The 18,866-nt window shown below is 47.8% G+C and overlaps 2 protein-coding genes across 4 annotated transcripts in view; one reads left to right on the forward strand and one right to left on the reverse strand.

Annotated features, from left to right (window-relative positions):
- Positions 1-727, reverse strand: part of PTPA (protein phosphatase 2 phosphatase activator) — a 32,958-nt gene extending 32,231 nt beyond the window's left edge. Inside the window, exons 1-2 of one of the 2 annotated variants that reach the window (XM_074210976.1) lie at positions 619-727; positions 186-302 (exon numbers count right to left, since the gene is read on the reverse strand). In XM_074210976.1, coding sequence (XP_074067077.1) covers positions 186-216 — 31 coding nt within the window. In that variant the 5' untranslated portion in view covers positions 217-302; positions 619-727. The remainder of the gene's footprint in view (positions 1-185; positions 303-618) is intronic. The other variant, XM_074210977.1, reaches the window with a different exon arrangement.
- On the forward strand, positions 146-18,426 carry CRAT (carnitine O-acetyltransferase). Of its 2 annotated transcripts, none has more exons than XM_074210974.1 (15): positions 146-677; positions 1,075-1,202; positions 6,084-6,344; positions 9,114-9,232; positions 10,463-10,516; positions 11,163-11,328; positions 12,478-12,652; positions 13,364-13,542; positions 14,531-14,631; positions 15,054-15,173; positions 15,390-15,512; positions 15,673-15,808; positions 16,017-16,079; positions 16,638-16,775; positions 17,101-18,426. In XM_074210974.1, the coding sequence occupies exons 1-15, from the start codon at positions 395-397 to the stop codon at positions 17,314-17,316; spliced, it is 2,262 nt and encodes a 753-aa protein (XP_074067075.1). In that variant the 5' UTR covers positions 146-394; the 3' UTR covers positions 17,317-18,426. The 2 variants fall into 2 exon arrangements, with proteins under 2 accessions (XP_074067075.1, XP_074067076.1); XM_074210975.1 differs by lacking the exon at positions 146-677 and adding an exon at positions 5,136-5,315 and having other exon boundaries at positions 1,113-1,202.
- The last annotated feature ends 440 nt before the right edge of the window (positions 18,427-18,866 follow it).

Below are 18,866 nucleotides of genomic sequence, written 5' to 3' on the forward strand. Positions count from 1 at the left end.
CCGCTCTCTCTGCCCCCGGTGTCCCCGTCGCCGCGCGGCGGGGCTGGCGGCCGCCTCCCAGCGCCCCGCACCGCCCGCCTGCCCCGCACCGCCCGCTCCGCCCGCACCGCCCGCCTGCCCCGCACCGCCCGCTCCGCCCGCACCGCCCGCTCCGCCCGCACGTCTGGGCCCGGCCCAGCCCCTACCTGCCGGCGGCTGGCGCCCGCTCTCTGCCATCTTCCTCCGGAGCCGGTCGCTGCGCTCGCCCGCCGCTGCCGCCTCTCACCTCTCCCCTTTGCCTCCCCTGCGGGCTCCACCCTGGGCTGAGAGGGAAGAATTTACTGAAAAGCAACCGGCACCCGCCCACTATAACCGAAACCCCCGACCGGGCGGCAGCCGGTGCGCGGCGCCCGCCATGTTGCTGCGGGGCGCCCGGAAAGCGTCTCCACCAATGGGCGGGCTCGCGGAGGCCATATTTATGAAGGAGGCAGCCATGTTGGTGCGGGGCGTCCACATTTCCCCGAGGAGGCCGGGCGCTGCCATCTTTGTGCGGGGCTACCGTCCCACCACCGCGAGTTTCCTCCCGGCATGGACCACGGACACCATCCCCACGGAAAATGACAGACTCTTTCTACCTACGTGGAGGGGCAAAGTGGCAGAGGCAAGAATGGGGAGCGACCATGACAGAAGGAGCTCAGGTAGGAGGCGGCGAGCCCAGGCTTCCGCGCCCGGCCCCGCCCCCGGCCCCGCCCCGCCCGCAGCCCCGCCCCTCGGGCTCGGCCCCGCCCCGCAGCCCTGGCCCCGCCCCTGGCTCCGGCCCCGCCCCTGGCCCCGGCCCCGCCCCTGGCTCCGGCCCCGCCCCTGGCCCCGGCCCCGCCCCTGGCCCCGGTCCCGGCCCCTGGCCCCGGGCCAGGCAGTCCAGCTGCGCCGTCCGCAGCTGTCCCGGCGCCCCGCCCCCGTCCCTCTTCCTCCAGGGGCTGCGAGGGACGCCTCCCCTGCCTGGGCGGCGGGTGGTGGCGGCGGCGGCTCGGGCGGCGGCGGGAGTGGCTCCGCGACCCGCCGTCCTCTGCCCTTGGCCCGCTTGGCCGACGCTAGGCGTGCTTGCGGACGGCCGACGCGGCTGCGAAGTCCACTGGAGCCTGCTGTACTTTGCCCGGAGCGAGGTGGGCGGAGCGGGCGCCCCGCGGGTCACCGAGATGCTGGCCTTTGCGGCGAGGACCGTGGTGAGTGCGCGCCCTCGGGGGCCTGGGCTGCGGGCTGGGGGCCGGGGGAGCCCGGTGCTCGTGGTGGGGACTGCGGGCGGCCCCGTCCCGCCGGGAGGGCACTCGGGGCTCGGACCCTGCCCCCGCGGCTTTGGGGGCGCAGAGGCCCCGGGCCGTGATGCCGCCGGGCGCCCCCGGGGCCTTTGGGACCATCCTGCAGCTGAGGAGCCCGCGGCCCGGCATGGCCGGCCTCCCGCCCTGGCTGGGCCCGAGGGAGTAACAGGACAAAATAAAGCCAGCCTTGTCCCCCGGCCTGCCCCCATGTAAACAGATAGGCTCCAGGAGCTGGGGAGAAACGCACCCTGGGCCACTGGCCCCAGAAAACTGCCCTTGCCCCCAATCCGGGCCCGAAATTAGGGGTTCCCTCTGGCCCGAGCCCACTGCCTTCCCCTCTTCCACCTTTCCAGCCCTTACTCCCAGGGAGTCACCTTCCATCCAGAGACACTGGCCTCCCTGGCTTCTTTTAAGTCCAACTAAAATCTCACCTTCCCAGACCCTTCAATTCCAGTGTTTACTTTTCATTATTTCCTATTTATCCTGCATGTAGAATGTACTTTTGTATATACCTGTTTGCAGGTTGTCTGCTCTGTTAGATTGTAAGCTCTTTGAGGGCGGGAACTTCGCTTTTGCCTCTTTTCTGCCCCCCCCCCCAGGGTCTGGCATACAATAGGAGCCTTAATAAATGTTTATTGATTTGAACTCACTCCCAGCTCTAATAACCTATGACAGTGAGATCATTTCCAAGTTCAGCAATGCCTACTTAAGGTTTTTTCCTGATACAGTCTCCCAAATAGTTTGCCTTTCCAGATAAAGTTAACTCCTAAAAAAACCCCAAAACTTGTTAAATTAGCAAATGTTCTTACCCACTCACCCATAATTCCACCATCTGACCAGAGCTATCCCTTTGCAACTAATTCAGAAGAGAGCTGAGCATGGTGCCAAGGTCCCCAAGAGACTCAAGATGTTGCTCCTTCCCCTCACCCCCACACCCACCCTCTAAAAATGCCAGCTCTGCCTGTTGTCCCTGAGGAATAGTCACCCCATCTTGGGTGTTTCTGGAAAGGTGTTTTTCCTATTTCACTCTTTCCTATATCACATCCAATAGTCTTTGTAACCTCTTAGACTATGTATCTCCTCCAGCTTCCTCCTGAGAAAGTTGGCTAAACAATGCTATCTGGCCTGGAGGGATTGGAGATGCTTAGGAGTGTCAGTAACAGCCATCCAAATGATGCTATGTTTTATGAACACCCCTCTATAATTTAATTTAATTAAACATCTATTTTTCATCTTTGTTTTATCTATCCTATGCCAGGCCAGAGAAAACAAAGATGAAAAGGCACCGACCCTTATCTTCAATTAGTTTACAGTTCAGTGGGGTGTTGTAACCTATATAAATTAAGACTATGAGAAGACTAAAGGATGGACCCAGACAAATGGGTCTAGGGCAAGTTTGAAATGGAAGAAATCTCTTTGAGCCTAAGACATAGAAAAGGCTTCATGAGGGATATACTATCATAGCTGGACCTAGGAAAGGAAAGATTTCAGCAAGTAGACATAGAGCAAGATAGAGTCCTAGGCATGAGAAAATGCACAGAGAGAAAAGTGAAAGGTAAGATTAGGAAAGAAATGGAATCTTGTTAAGCTGACTGTGTTGATGAAAGAGAATAAGGTTAAATAAGACTGGGAAGGCAAATAGAGATTTCTAATATTACTTTATATGCTTTCCAAACAAAGAGGTTTGTATTTTATACTAGAGGCACTAGGGAACCAAGGAAGGATTTTGAGCAGGTGAGTGACTGACACCTCTTGGAAAGGATGTATTGGAGAGGGAGAGATTAGATGCTCTATGAGGACCCTATTAAAATAGCCAAAATAGTCTGCAGCCTCCTTCCTCAGAGCTGGAAGGCCTCTTGACTTCTCAGCAGGATGGCTGCATCCTGAGGACCAAACTCAGGCAGCCATTGTCTCCTCAAAGACTCTTCAGGCCAGGTAAAGCCCCAGTTTCTTTATTCCTCAGCATCTTGCATTCTAACTACCATCCTACTTCTCCCCAGAAATGGCCATCTCAAAAGGCACATATTAATTGCCTCCTAACTGCCAAATCCAATAGTCTTATTCCTGTTTACATCCTTTGTGGCTTTTCACCCTGTTGCTCCCAAGTTACTCGGATGGCTTCTATGACTCTGTATGGCTCTCTTCCCATTCTAATCATTTCTTTCTCTTTCTGACTCCACTTCCTCCCACCTTTAAATGTGGGTGTACCCCAAGGCCCTGCCCTTGTTCCTCTTCTAAATCTTCCTATACTTTCTCCTTTGGCAATCAGGTTTCTTCCCACAGATTTAATTACCACCTCTGGACCAATAACTCCTACTAATGTTTTTCCATTCTCTCTGTTACCTCCCAAGTCGGGGGACTTATCACCTCTCAAATGAACTATTGTAAAAGCCTCCTCCTTAGTCATCCAGCTTCCAGTTTCCTTTTATATCACTGACCAGTAATCCTCCTTAAACACTGCTCTGATCATATATTACCTCTACTGAAAACCACCTTGAATAATTCCCTATTTCCTAATAAAGTGTAAACTCTTTATGCTGGCATTCAAGGCCCTTCCCATTCTAGCACCAGCCTTCCTTTTTAGTCTAATCTCACTTCAGTATCATTTTTATTATGTTCAATCAAACTATTAGCTCTCCTGCCAGCTCAGGTCTCTGTACTTTTGCTGTCCTTCAGACCTGGAATGGATTCCTTCCATGTTCCTATTTCTACCTGTTGAAATTTCTTCTTTCTTAAAAGCTAAACTCAGGTGATAACTCCTTCGTTAAACCCATCTAATATGACCCTATCACACCCCCAATAGTAATATCTCTCCTCAAATTTTTTCATAGCATTTTGGGCCTCTACACATTCTCTCTTGTCTCATGGTTATTTGTTTACATTGGCTAATTGTAAACCCTTTAGGGTAAGTACTGTGTTTTATTTCATCATTCTCAGCAACTAAACTGTGCCTTGTATATAATAAACCCCCTGATAAATGTTTGTGATATTGAATTAAATGGATTCTTCTTCCTTTCCCCCCTTGTCCTTCCTCACCTCAAAGTAGCATCTCCATAATACCTCAGCAGCTATGACTAAGTCATTGGCTGATCTAGCTGGTAGAGAATTAAGAAATTATTTTGTTTACATAGTAAAATGATTTATAAAGCAGAAAAGTGAAGAGTCACCTGAGAGGTAAAGATGCTTACCCAAGGTTAATCAGGAAGTTTTTTGAATCAAACAAAATTTCATGGTAAATAGTCCCCTTTTTTCTTAACAAAGTTTGTCCCACCTTCTCCTACTTGAGTTTTAAAGGTTGGAGTTCAGATTTGGGGATCAATGATACACACACACACACACACACCATATTAACTATGAAGAAGCCTCTTGGGGAAGTCCAGCTGTCTCAGAGGGCAGGAGCATAGCCTGTTGACAGGAATCTTACCCAGCATCTCCGACCACCAGGATCCTTCCCTTAATCAATCTGGAGATACCCATCCCCTTTGGAATCCTGACCTGACTTGCAGTGGATTTCCCCTTAATATCAAATGGTTTCTTCCCAAATGACAATTTCCCTCTTCTGGCAAGCCCAGATAAAATCAAACAAATAAGTTTTTATTCACTTTTCAGGTGCCTCAGGCAACCTGCATAGGACAGAGCCAGCCCCAAAAGGAAACTAGACATTTTACCAGGCAGGTTCTCTCCCATCTATCTTTGAACTCCTCAACCCTCTCTCCACAAGCATGTTCTGCCCCAGACAGTTCTTTCAGGTTCCTCCAGAGCTCCTCACAGCCAAGGAAGGTGGAACAGCATCCAGAAAATCAGCCCCTCCTAAACTTGGCTCTTGCCTTCTCTTTCCAGCCCAGGAGGCTGGTGGCTGCTCACTCACTAGGTCCCACCTGTCCGTCCAGTCCATCCGTCCATCCGTTGGCTTGCTAACACAGGTTAGGCTCAGAGCCTGAACCTGAGGCAAACAGACAAACAGGTTGAGCTCAGAGCCTCACTCCGGCCATGGCTGAGAGGCAGCAGCAGGGAGAGAAGGTATGCCATAAGGCCATCAATGATATTCTTTTATTTTCTCCCTTTTTGTTTTCCTCTGAAACCTCTCTAGCCTTATTCACTTTTTTTACTTCTTTGACCTTCATCTCCTGCAGGGATTTCCCTTTCCTTATCTTAAAGCACTAGAGATGTTCAATGAGAATCTCCTATTTTTCTCTTTCTCAATCTTTCCCACCCCCAACAAAGGTTTCTTCTAACCTTCTAGGAAGACAAAAGAGAGAGCATTCTGGGGAAGGGTCTAAAGTCTGTAACTCTATAGGTAGCACTTAGGCTTTCTCTGATTTCTGACGGTTTCCTGTCATATTTTTCAACCTGAGGGTTGGGTGGAATAGAGGGGTGGGGGGCGGAGGAGGAGTCAGCTCAGCTCAGCTCAGCTCTCCTATTCTAGTAGTGAGGAGGGAAGACTGGACAGTCCCAGATTCTTTCTCCAGCCAAGATCAATGGCATAGCTCAGTCCAACTCCTACACATGGGGCCAGCCTTTACCCCACCCCACCCCACCCTTCCCCATCCTCAGCTGTCACCTTCCATCCCCTTGGAGGTGGAAACACCTATTTAGCCTGAGGAAAGGGGTGGGGCTATTCAGGTGCCTCTCCTTATAACTTCTGGATGAGCACATAAATATATTGGATGGTCCCTATTCAGCACCTTTGGATAGTTTGGGTATTCTTGCCCAAGTGTGGCTCCCAGTTGTGTGGTGAAGGTGTCCTTTGCTGCTCCAGCACCTACAAGAATGTTTTGCTGCCTACAGATCAAGCCCTTGGGCTTCCTCAGGCCAGTCTCCTTGAGGAAGGTGCCAGGCAGGTTTCAGGCACATCAGAACTCCCTGCCTCGACTGCCGGTGCCCCCCCTGCAGCAGACCTTGGATCACTACCTTCAGGTCTTGCAGCCCATTGTAAGTGAGGAGGAATGGAACAACACCAAGCAGCTAGTGGATGAGTTCCGGACCTCAGGTGTAGGGGATCGACTACAGAAGAGCCTGGAACGAAGAGCCAGGAAGACAGACAATTGGGTATGTGAGGTGGGGAAGGGTTGTTGGCTGCTTCATCTCTATTCCCACACCTGATCTAACTCCTTACTCCTCTATCCTCTTATCAAATGGTAGAAGTTATTATTATGATGGTCTTTAATCCCATTCATTCATGTAAATAGCAATTCTTTTTGACTACATAAAAGAAGCTATTCTCTGCCTCATTTTAGTCTTACTCACCCGATTGGTATTGCCTCAGTCAAACTGTGACCTATTAAAGACCTTAGCTTAAAAAGGCTAAGGTCTCCCACTCTATCCAGGGCCATCTCTAGTCTTCCTGATCCATATCTGGCTACTGGACAGATGATTCTAAGGAAAAAGTGAGGCTAGTGATTTAGCACAACATCCCCTCACTTCAATCCAATTAGCTTACTTATCATGGTACCACCTTCCCTGATGTTGTGCTTCTCTTTGAGAAGGAAGAACAATCCTATCCCATGGTTTTCTTTCTTTTTTTTCCCCTTAATTTCAATTCCTTTTACACAAAATGACTAATATGTAAATATGTTAAACACACATGTACATGGCACAACTTTTACCTACTCTTACCAACTGCCAAATGAAGGGTGGTAGAAAAATGTGTAACTTTTAAATTTGAAAATGGATGAATGTTGAAAAACTACCATACCATAACATGTAATTGGAAAAGTGAAATATAAATTTTTTGAAAAGAGAGACTAAAGGACAACAGCAACATCGACCTGCCCAACTTGGAGCCTCCCTAAGCATCTTGTCCTTCTTTTGGCCCTCTCACTTCACTTTGACATAAGGAAGCTTTACTTTTTTTTTTTTAGGTTCTTTGCAAGGCAGTGGGGTTAAGTGACTTGCCCAAGGCCACACAGCTAGGTAATTATTAGGTGTCTGAGGTTGGATTTGAACTCAGGTACTCCTGACTCCAGGGCCAGTGCTCTATCCATTGTGCCACCTAGCCACCTCAAGGGAGCTCTACTTCCCCAAACTCTAGGAGAACAGTAGCCTACCCAATCCTGTAGTCACTACAAAGTTGATGGGAGACTTCTGCAGTAACTCAGGAAATCCAAAGATAGGGAGATTCTCTACTTCTAAACTCTCTGGGATTCTAACCACAGCTCCTGATCCCAGATCCCACTCCCACCAGAAAGAAAGCCATGACCTCCTGCAACTCAAAAGTTGAAGTGAGAATGGCTAGGTGGTGTAGTGGATAAAGCACTGGCCTTGGAGTCAGGAGTACCAGGGTTCAAATCTGGTCTCAGACACTTAACAATTACCTAGCTGTGTGGCCTTGGGCAAGCCACTTAATCCCATTTGCCTTGCAAAAAAAACTTTAAAAAAAAAGTTGAGGTGGCAGGGCAGCTAGGTGGTGCAGTGGATAGAGCACCAGGACCTGAGTTCAAATGCGGCCTCAGACACTTAAGAATTACCTAGCTGTGTGACCTTGGGCAAGTCACTCTTAACCCCATTGCCTTAAATAAAATTTTTTAAAAATTTAAAAAAACAAATGGGGGGAGGGGGCGATAAGGCTAGAGAGGGGCAAAAATTTGCCCAGTATCACACAGTGGGTTAGTGAAGAGTTGGAGCTAGAATTCAGGTCTCCTGTTTCCCTCTCTAGTGTTCTGTTCACTGTCACTTACCTTTATGAGCAAAGTTTTAAGATTCGGTGTGTTTGTGTGGTAGGAGAGTTCCCCTCACCCTAGCGCTAGCCAATTCATATTAGTAGAGTGTCCCAGAATATCTTTATACCATGAGGATTCCATGAAGCAGACAGATGGTGAGTTTATAGTCTCATAGATTTTAAAACTAAAAGAGACCTAATCAGGACAATTAGGTGATGAAGTATATAAGAGTACCAGCCCTGGAGTCAGAAGGACCTGAGTTCAAATTCAGCCTCAGATACTTACTAGCTGTGTACTCTAGAAGAATCATTTATACTCAAATGCAAGAGAGAGAGACCTCATCTAATTCATCCCATTTATTTCTACAGATGAAGAAATTATTAGCTGATGGGAGTCAGGAAGAAATTTTACCTGGGATTCAGATATCATTCCAATCCTAATGTCTGGTTCCAACAAGGCAATCTCCCCAAGAGTGCCCATTGCCCAAGAGATCTGCCAGTCAGACTGTGTTTTTGATAGCCTATAACAGGCAGAGCCTTGGGACTAAAACCCATGGTTGTAGTAGAATGAAGGCTGAATTAATGATCAGGAAACCTATGTTCTAGACCTGCTCTGGCCTTTCTATAACTGCGTGGGGTTAAAAAAAGTAGGTTCTCATGGGGGAAGAGAAGCAAGATGGGGGGGAATTGTAAAACTCAAATAATATCTTTAATAAAAATTAATTTTAAAAAAAGTAGGTTCTCCATCTTAATTTTTTAATTTTTAAGGGAAAAAAATAAAATTACATTAAGGGTCTGGACCAGTTCATCTTTGGGGTCTCCTCCAGTTCTAGGATTCTGTGATTTTATGAATGAGGTGAAAGAAATACATTTGTGTTTACTTTTCCAATACTGGCCCAAACAGATAGTGATGGGTTGAGGTGAGGGCAAGAAGCCTATATAAATGAGGAGAATCATTTCTAGGATTAATATCTACCTGCACCAAGTTAGATAACCCACTTGTGGATAATGGAAAATTTACAAAAAATTAAAACAGGGATTGGGGTGGTGAGTCTAGATTGAGTAACATCAAGTTCCACCTTCACTGCTTCCTGTGAGAGGCTCCAGGTCCTAGCCAACTTGTCTGTGACAGGTTTCTGTCTTTCTCTTACCTTCCCCAGCTATCTGAATGGTGGCTAAAATCTGCCTACCTCCAGTACCGACAGCCTGTGGTGATCCACTCCAGCCCAGGACTGATGCTACCCAAACAAGATTTTGTGGATTCCCAAGGTCAGCTTCGGTGAGTACAAGGCATTTCAGAAGAGGGACATAAGGAGGGGGAGAGGAGGGATAAGATTAAGAGTAGTGTCTACCTAGATCTGTAGCATATCTACCCCATACTTACACACACACACACACACACACCCCACTTCTGGATGCATTCCTCTGGACTTTACTCCTTGAGTTTAGGCACAGTCTGTCCAGTCCCTCCTATCATCTCACTGGCTTCCCCCTCCTCCTGCTTTGAAATCCAACCCCAAGTTTCTTGCCTCTCAAGTGACCTTTGTACAGGGTTACCTTTTCCATACTTAGCTCTTGTCACCTGATCCAGTAATCAGTTCTAATCTGGCTCTAAATAAAACTATCATTCATTAGAGATCCCCTGCCTAGCCTGACCCACTCAAGCCCCCTCTTTACCCTTAAAGGCACAGGTGCCCAATTTAGGATAGGCCCTTTTCCTTTCACAATGGATTCTGTGTGAATGAAGTTGAACAGAAGGTTAAAGCAGGCTGTTGCCTTAATAAATAGGAGCAGAATGAGGGAAAAAGACAGATCACATTAAACCTATTAACTGGTCCCATCCCTGAGACTTTGGGGATAGAGACACCTCCTACGCTCCTGAGTTAACCCTTTGGAACAGGCGGTATCATCATTACTGAATTTTAAATTTTTCCTTTCATTTTCCCATTTGGGGAAAAGAGATCACTCCATGTCTTCAGTTTAGAGACCTAAGTTCTTAACACCTGGTTCTTAAGGCTCTGAGATGTCAGAAGGGATTCCAAGATACTCCTCTCCTTTGGCCAGGGATAACTGAGGCTCCTCATATCTATTGAAGATGAAAAGTGTTAGAAGTGAAGCTAAGGGATTTTTTTTGCCCTCTCCACAATAGCTGAAACTCAACATTATAAAAAGTCAGAGCTAGAAAGGTCTCTAGAGATCTTCTAATCCAAATCCCTTATTTGACTGATGGGAAAACTGAGGCCCAGAGAGGAGATAATGACTCATCTTCAATTATGCACTTAATTTGTAGCAGAACTGAGACCAAAATCCATGCTGGGGTTCTTCCCTCTATGCCAAACCCTCTTCTTACCTGCCAAAAGTTAACCACCCACCAGGCACACATCTACTTTCTTAATCAGCTTGTGGTAAGGCAAGGGGCCAAACCTGAAATCCTCCCCTCTGATCTATTATTGTTATTATTAGTTGTTTAAATTTTATTTCTAATTTTATCTCTAATTGTTCCCTGCAGGTTTGCAGCCAAACTCATAGAAGGAGTTTTGGATTTCAAGGCCATGATTGACAAGTGAGCATGAATTTTGCCATTTCTGCCCTTTGAGCGCTCTCCTATCCCCATCCTGAAGCCCTTAACTCCACAGGCTCTTCCTTTTGCCCTCCTGCTGATCTGGTTATGAATTAGGGGGCAGATGAAGGTCATTCAGAGCCACAGCAACCCAGAACTGTGCCTCCTTCCGCAAGCCCAGGGGCCCAGCCTAATTACAGTTGGGGCTGTTGTTAAAGCTTCATCCCTCTGCCACCAAGCGAATGGGCTGGGGGGGGGGGGGGTTGAGATCCCTCGGCTTTGGCCAGTTTCACTTCCTGTTTCCTGGCCCCTCCCTGGCTTGGAAGGAGTGGGATCTGGTTACTGGGAATCAGGACCACTGGGTTCATCATCCAGAGTAAGCTGTGTGGTCTCCTACTCTGAGTTTTCCTAGGAAGGTGAAATGATTTCATGGAATTCGACAACATTGAAGCTTAGAGCATCATTTTATTAGCTCCCCACCAAAGATCCCTTCTTGCCACACTAGGCATCTAGGAAGAAGGTCCTGGGATTCAGCAGGGAGAATGGCAGGAACCATTGAGGAGGAAGCCTCAGCATAAGCACCGATTCCCTAGTACCCCCAGTGACCCATGCCCTCGACCCCTCTCCATTCCTGCTTTCCACTTTCCAGTGAGACTCTACCAGTGGAATATCTTGGAGGAAAGCCTCTGTGTATGAACCAGTACTACCAGATCCTCTCTTCCTGCCGAATCCCAGGCCCCAAGCAGGACTCAATCATTAACTACAGCAAGACAACAAAGCCCCCTATACATATCACCGTTGTGCACAATTTCCAGGTTTGAGCTGGGGCATTGGATGGGGTAAGCAGGGAGGAAGGGAGAGACATCACCACTTTCTTGTTACACTTTCCCAGTTCATGAAGAATCTGAATCCTGCTTCTATCCTCCCCTGCTTCAGGGCCTAAGATCATGAGGGATTCACCCATTCTGCTTAAGAAAGCTGTCCATTTCTTTTCTCTCAGTCAATGGCTGGGCAACTAGATGGTGCTGTGGATAGAGCACTGGCCCTGGAGTCAGGGGTACCTGAGTTCAAATCTGGCCTCAGACACTTAAAAATTACCTAGCTGTGTGGCCTTGGGCAAGCCACTTAACCCCATTGCCCCGCAAAAACCTAACAAATAAAGTTCCACAGAGCAGGGAGACCCTGGAACCACTCCTGCTCCTTAGGGAAGACCCAGGAGAAAACTGGCTGTGACCAAGGTGAATCCCTAGAACAGAAGACAAGCTAGGCCCCCAACAGCCCCCAGTGAGGAAAATTTTGTTTAAAATGGATGATGTTTAAAATGGGGGGGAAGCTAGGTGGTGCAGTGGATAAGAGCACTAGCCCTGGACCTGAGTTCAAATCTGACCTAAGACCCTTATAATTACCTGGTTGTGTTACCTTGGGCAAGTCACTTAATCCCATTGCCTTGCAAAAACAAAAACAAAAACCAAATAAAATGGATGGCAAGGGTAGAAACTAGCACAGAGGTACAGCCTAAGGGAGGTGAGTGTGGAAAAGTGAGAGAAAGAAGGCTGTGGTGGGCCTCTGAGGACCTCAGCCAGCCTGCCTTTGGCTCCTCCACTGGAACCCAGCCTTCTTCTCTGCCCTCCCCAAGAGTTGCTTTGTTTCTCACAGTGGGAGTGCTTTTTCAAAAGAGGTCAACCCAGGCAGCTAGGTGGCGAAATGGATAGAGCAACAGCCCTGGAGTCAGGAGTACCTGAGTTCAAATCCTGCCTCAGACACTTAATAATTACCTGTGTGGCCTTGGGCAAGCCACTTAACCCCATTGCCTTGCAAAATAAAAAAACAAAACCTAAAAAAACTAAAACCAAAAGAGGTCAACCCAACCCACCCTTGGGAGATTGTCATCCACTAGTAGTCTCAAAGAGTCTTTTTAGTATAACTTTCCCTTAGGCCCTAATTGATTGTCTCTTCCTTAATAGTTTTTTGAATTGGATGTGTACCACAGTGATGGGACACCTTTCACCACAGACCAGATTTTCATACAACTGGAGAAGATCTGGAACTCTTCACTGCAGACCAACAAGGAGCCCATTGGCATTCTCACCACTAATCACCGAAACACCTGGGCCAAGGCTTACAATAACCTTATCAAAGGTTCAGACAAGAAGCAACTCCTTATTCCTATCCCCTAAGCCCCTAGGGAAGGCCAGGAATCAGGTCGGCTAGGAGGACCTGTCCAGACCCATAACTTTGGCTCCCGAATGTTCAGAGAAGACAAAGGGCTGGGTAAAGAGGAAGTGCTCCTAGTCTTGGCCCACATGATATACAGGCTTCCTTCCCAAAGAACAGGACTGTCTAATCTCTTCTTCAAGAACCCATAATGGTTCCCTGTTGCCCTAGTATGGCACAATAGAAAAAGCACTGGGTCTGGATTCAGAAGACAAGTTTGAATCCTAGTTCTGCCCCTGTCACCAATAATACCTGGGGCAATCTACTTAATATTTCTGAGCTTCAGTTTCCTTATCTGCAAAGTTGGGGAGTTCTAACATCCCTTCCAGCTCTGAGCCTTTGTACATATTGCCCTGCCCTTTTCTGCCTATCCAAATCTGGGTCATCTTGAGTCCACAGGGATAGGAAATCTAGGTGGGAGGTCAGAGGAGGGAGGGGTCACTGTGGACTCAAGATGAAACTACAAGTCTATATTGTCTTCCCAACTAAACTTAAAAGTCTCTTGATAGCAGAAATTGCATTTTATGCATCTGTCTCCCCTACAAAGCCTAACCCAGGCCTGGGCAAATAGGTACTTAGTAAAGCTTTGCTGATTGATTCCTTCTCTTCTCCCCTTCCCCTCCATCTCCAAAACAGACAAAACAAACAAGGCTTCAGTACGCTCAATACAGAAGAGCATCTTCACTGTGTGTTTGGATGCACCCATGCCACGGGTCTCAGAAGACATCTACAAAAGCCGGGTGGCCGGCCAGATGCTGCATGGTGGAGGCAGCAAGCAAAATAGTGGGAACCGCTGGTTTGATAAAACCTTACAGGTAGGGGTTTGGGGTTCAATCAATCCAAGCAGTAAAAACCCCACTGTTCCCCAGGAAAGAAGAGGATGGCTCCATTCAAACTCAGATCTCAGAATCCTAGCTTCAGGGAGGGGACTTAGAACAATTCGATTCAAGAATTTTTTTTTCCCAAAGGACTCGTTTATGTTCCCTCATCTTCCAGATGAAGAACTGACCCCTCAAAGAAAAGGGATTTATCCAGAGAGAGTTTGTGGCAAACCCGAGAGTAGAATCTAGATCTTTTTACTCTTATTCATTGTTACTTCTACCAAACTCCATGTCCTTGGCCTGGGCCACCCAGGCAGATGCTTGGTCTCAACCAGGTCTCTTGATGGGTTTCTCCTCTGGTGCCCAGCCCTAGCCCAGGGCAGTGTTAGGCCCCTGTTTTCTCTCCAGACATGGCAGCTCATAAAGTACTTTGAGTTCCAGGGTTATGGGCATTGCTGCTGTAATTATTGACTAATCAACCTGTCATTAAGGGGCACAGGGGTTTCAGGGAGCTGGAGTAAAGAATCTCCCTATAGTACTGTATATTGAAGACTCCTCTTCTTCTCCTTAACCCCCTATACACACACACACACACACACACACACACACACACACACACACACACAGCCTCTCTGTGGGCTCTCTCTCACATGACTGGTAAAAAAACTTTTATGAAGCACTTTTCTCAAAAAGGCCTGGATAGGGAAGCAGTGTACTCTTAAGTACTATTAGCCTTCTTTTGCAGGAAGGAGCCTGAAGTTATTTAGAAAATTAAGCAACTTTCCCAGGGTCCCAGACCTCATTGGCAACTTCTAGAGTCTGGATTTAGATCCAGGCCTCCTGCCTCTAATCAAGACCAGAAAAGGATAGAGGAAAATACATGGTTGGAGAGATAGACTTGGAATCACATGCCTCTGGAGAGGTGAAGAAGAAATGCACTCTCAAGAACCCCTAAGCTAATAAGCCTTCCATTGTGCTCCAGTTTGTAGTGGCAGAAGATGGCTCATGTGGCCTCGTGTATGAACATGCTGCTGCAGAGGGCCCCCCCATCGTGGCGCTGCTGGACCACATCGTGGAGTTCTCGTGAGGAACCCTTCCTTTCATTAACTTAGGAAGTAGCACAGCCACCCTTCCTAATGTGGTGCTGCTGATGCTGAGTCAGAGCTACTCTTTTTGACCAGCTCCCCTTGTGACCAGTGGCACACATTTACAAAATCACCGGCTGTGTTTTGTGGGTTTGGTCTAATTTTGGTCTAATTTGGTCTAATTCTCTGAGAGAATTTTTGCCCCATCTACCTCATGAGCATTTAAATCATTGAGTTTTCGGCCCTACAGCTGAAAGGGGCTTTTTCTCATTGACCCCTAAATCCCTTTTCCCTTTAAAATGAAGGCAAATGTGTTTTCACGTTTTCAGCTTTGGGATTGGGTCCCTTCCTCATGTTCACATTCTCTCTCCCTGCCTCAGATGCTTAGGCTAGGGACTAAGGCCTCATTCTCCCTTACAGGAAGAAGCCAGAGCTTGTGAGGTCACCCATGATTCCCCTACCTATGCCCAAGAAGCTGCGCTTCAACATCACCCCTGAGATTAAAAGTGATATTGAGAAAGCCAAGCAGAATCTCAACATGTGAGTCTCTGAAAGAAGTGGTCCCTCTCTGGAAAACCCTGGAGGGGTAGATACCACTTAACACCCCTCCAACCTCTGCCTTAGACACCTTTTCCCATGGAGAGAATTACCCTTCCTAGGCTCTAATCCTTTTCCTTTACCAGGACCCCAACCTGCCCTTCCCTCCTCCCCTCCCCTAGATATCCTTCACTCTGCTCTCCTGCCCTCTTTCTCCAGTATGGTACAAGACCTGGACCTTACAGTGCTAGTGTTCCATCACTTTGGGAAGAATTTCCCCAAGTCAATGAAGATGAGCCCAGATGGTTTCATCCAAATGGCCCTACAGCTGGCCTATTACAGGTTAGCCCTACCCTTACCCAGGGAAGGAATATGGCCTGGGGGAGGCAGAAGGGGGCTATAGCACTGTGCTGAGGTTCTGTGGGAATTAAATGTAGACTCCAAAGTGCTGTTGATGATGGGGAGCACATGACTAGTCCTTCCTTCCCACCCTCCTCAATAGAATCTATGGCCATACCTGTTCTACCTATGAGAGTGCTTCACTCCGAATGTTCCACCTGGGCCGTACTGATACTATCCGTTCCAACTCTGTTGATTCCTTCAACTTTGTCAGAGCCATGGATGATACTGACATGACGGTGAGTCAGGGCTAGATAGGGGTAGAAGAGGGTGGTTCACCCCTAAAATACAGCTACTCCTAGGTCAGACTCTGCATGCTGGAACCTCATGTAAGTCAGAATTTGATGAGCTCCTCTGTACCCACTTGGAATCCCCTGGGTCCAGAGAATAGAGTCAGAGTACTATGCCAGGGTCACCAGCCCTCTCTGACCCACTGGCTTCCTGCAGGAGCAAATGAAGGTAGAGCTGTTGAGGAAGGCAGTGCTGACACACCGATCATACACTGACAAGGTGAGTGGACTTTGGGGGGCACCTCTCCTCCAAGGCTGGTCCCTGGGGAAGAGGGATGGGGAAGGAAAAGTTTCAGTTAGAAAGTGAAAATTGGGTCAGAGTCTGTCTCCCTCTCAACTCTCTTGGACAACCTTTACCTTTACTGCTAACCTCCCATTGACTCATTCATTAATTCCATGGGTATTCGCAGTGTTTCTGCTACCCAAAGCTTTTGTATTATAATCTGAGGATAGTAAATATAGAAAACTAGGAGATAAAATCCCTAGTCTCTAAGGATCAAGAGTCAAGAGACCTTGAACAAGTCATTTCTGAGCCTCAGTTTCCTTATCTGTCAAACAAAGGTTGGATTTATAATCTCTTAAGATTCCTTCCTGTATTCATATTTCTATAACCTTAGATTACTATAGGTAATCAACCTCTCCTCAGGCTTCTTCTTTTCTACTTATCACAGCCCTCTTCCACAAAGAAACAAGGTCACCTTATATCCCCCCCGAAAATCAACATTCAATCCCCCACACTACCTATATCTCTCATTTCTTGTCCCCCCACTTCTCCCAGGCTATACGAGGGGAAGCCATTGACCGACATCTACTGGGTCTAAAACTTCAGGCTATTGAGGATCTCGTGAGCATCCCTGAAATCTTCATGGACACATCCTACGCCATTGCAATGCACTTTAACCTTTCTACCAGCCAGGTAAGGCTACTGAACATTTCTGCTCCCTCCTCCCCTCCCCATAAAGATGTCAGCACCAGGCCAGGAGCACTTGGGGAAAGAACTGTGTCCGGGGGTGGCTAGGTGGCACAGTGGATGGAGCACTGGCCTTGGAGTCAGGAGTACCTGAGTTCAAATGCAGCCTCAGACGCCTAGCCATGTGGCCTTGAGCAAGCCACTTAACCCCATTGCCTTGCAAAATCTTTAAAAAAAAAAACAAGAACTGTGTCAGAATGGAAGGTAATGGCTTGCAATTCCCACTAGTTTACTCCCTCTCTAGCCTAGGGCTCTTTTTCTGTCTTTCCAGGTCCCTGCCAAGACTGATTGTGTCATGTGCTTTGGGCCGGTAGTTCCTGATGGTTATGGTGTCTGCTACAACCCCATGAGTGAGCATATCAACTTTGTGATCTCTGCCTACAACAGCTGTGCTGAGACCAACGCTGCCCGTCTTGCTCACTACTTAGAGAAAGCCCTATTGGACATGCGTACCCTACTACAGGAACATCCACGAGCCAACCTGTGAGCTATCTCTGGCTCAAGAGAAGAAACTGGGGAAAGACAGGAGGACAGGGTCTGACTTGCCATAGGCCTCTGAACTGCTAGGGCTGGCAAAGGAAATCCAGTTCCCTAGCCTGGCACTGCATATAACACCTTCACCAGCCGATTCTGTCACTGCCCAGGACATCAGAACTGATCTCTTCTACCTTTTGACTCCTCCTGACACTTCCTTTCCATTACTCCCCTGGGATACAGGCTTACTTCCCATCCTACCCAACTCTTCCTCCCATCTTGATCTAGCTCCATATGGGCCCAGCACAAGAGGGATCCCTCTCCCCACAGTCCCAGCTCAGGGCCAGCACCAAATTTACTCTTACCTTCACCATCCAGCTTCCTTAGCTGTGTAGTTGTGGGGGGAAAGGGGGAAGTATCTCAGTCACCTCACTTTCCCTTGTGTACTGGGACCAGGACTAGGCTTGGATTTCAGAAGTCAAGTGCCTTCAATATTTTCCCTGTTGTTCCCATCATAGGAGTTCTCCATTCTCCCTGGTCCCTAGCCCTATTCTCCCTAAGTGAGAGAAGCCCCTGGTGCCATCTATAATAGGAATTCTTGAGCTATTCGGGCATGTCTGAGCTGCATCTGCTGATGGCTATGAGCTTCAACTCCTAATCCTCTATGTTGAGGAAGAGCGAGTCAAGGATATTTGTGAAGGATAATAACTGCAGCCTACTGCATCTGCACTGTTTACAAGGTTTACCCCTGACACCATGGTGGAAGAATGGAAATAGTGTATTTATTCTTGAGCTTGGGCCCTCCTCCTTTTCCCCAATCTTTGATTTTTGGAGTAGTCAGAGGATGATAGACTTTATCTTGGAGAACTAGGCAGATTGGAGCCTCATTGGAGCCCCAGTGGAAGAAGGATAGAGAGGGGGAGAAGTCAGTCAATCTTCCTCTCACTCCACCCTAGGTTTGCATGAATTCGATTGTTCATGTTATGAGTCAAATACTATCTTGGATGGTGTAGCTAGTGCCCTGGGCCCCTTGGCTCTGTCATTATGATTCCTGAACCATTGTGAATGATTGTATAGTAATAACGTGGGAATTAATAAAGGGGAAATCTGTTGGAAAACTTAATGGAGTACAAAGACCAGCTACAGGAACAGTCCCCTCCCATCCCTATCCATGTTCCAGCATCATCTTCATAGTGCAGGCATAAAGAAGTCAAGGGGAAAGAGGAAGATCCTTCCTCCAAGAAGCCTGCCCTGGTTGAAGGGAACATGAAACAAGCACTTTAGCTTCATCCATTCTCCAACAATCCCATCTACTATGGAAGCAGCAGGGAGGTGTGAGTCCAACAAACTTTACAATTAAGGCCACTCAGGTGGGCAAATTGACCCTCAAGAGAAGTAAAGTACCTCAAAAAGTCACACAATGAGGCTTCAATGAGGACCAGGTTCCCTGGATCCCAACCTCATAACACAAACCTCTTCTACTAAGAAAAAACAAGAGAAGTGATTGATATTTTCCCAAATCGCCTTCTGAAGGGCAAGACAATGTTAGTTCTGTTCAGTAAA

This window comes from Macrotis lagotis, chromosome 1, assembly GCF_037893015.1.
Source record: "Macrotis lagotis isolate mMagLag1 chromosome 1, bilby.v1.9.chrom.fasta, whole genome shotgun sequence".
Taxonomy (NCBI): Eukaryota; Metazoa; Chordata; class Mammalia; order Peramelemorphia; family Peramelidae; genus Macrotis; species Macrotis lagotis.

Excerpts from the sequence above, each read along its gene's own strand:
- CRAT (XM_074210974.1), top strand. The coding sequence starts at position 395 with ATGTTGCTGCGGGGCGCCCGGAAAGCGTCTCCACCAATGGGCGGGCTC. Across the intron at positions 6,345-9,113 it reads CCAGGAAGACAGACAATTGG|CTATCTGAATGGTGGCTAAA; the intron begins GTATGTGAGGTG and ends TACCTTCCCCAG. Across the intron at positions 10,517-11,162 it reads TTCAAGGCCATGATTGACAA|TGAGACTCTACCAGTGGAAT; the intron begins GTGAGCATGAAT and ends TCCACTTTCCAG.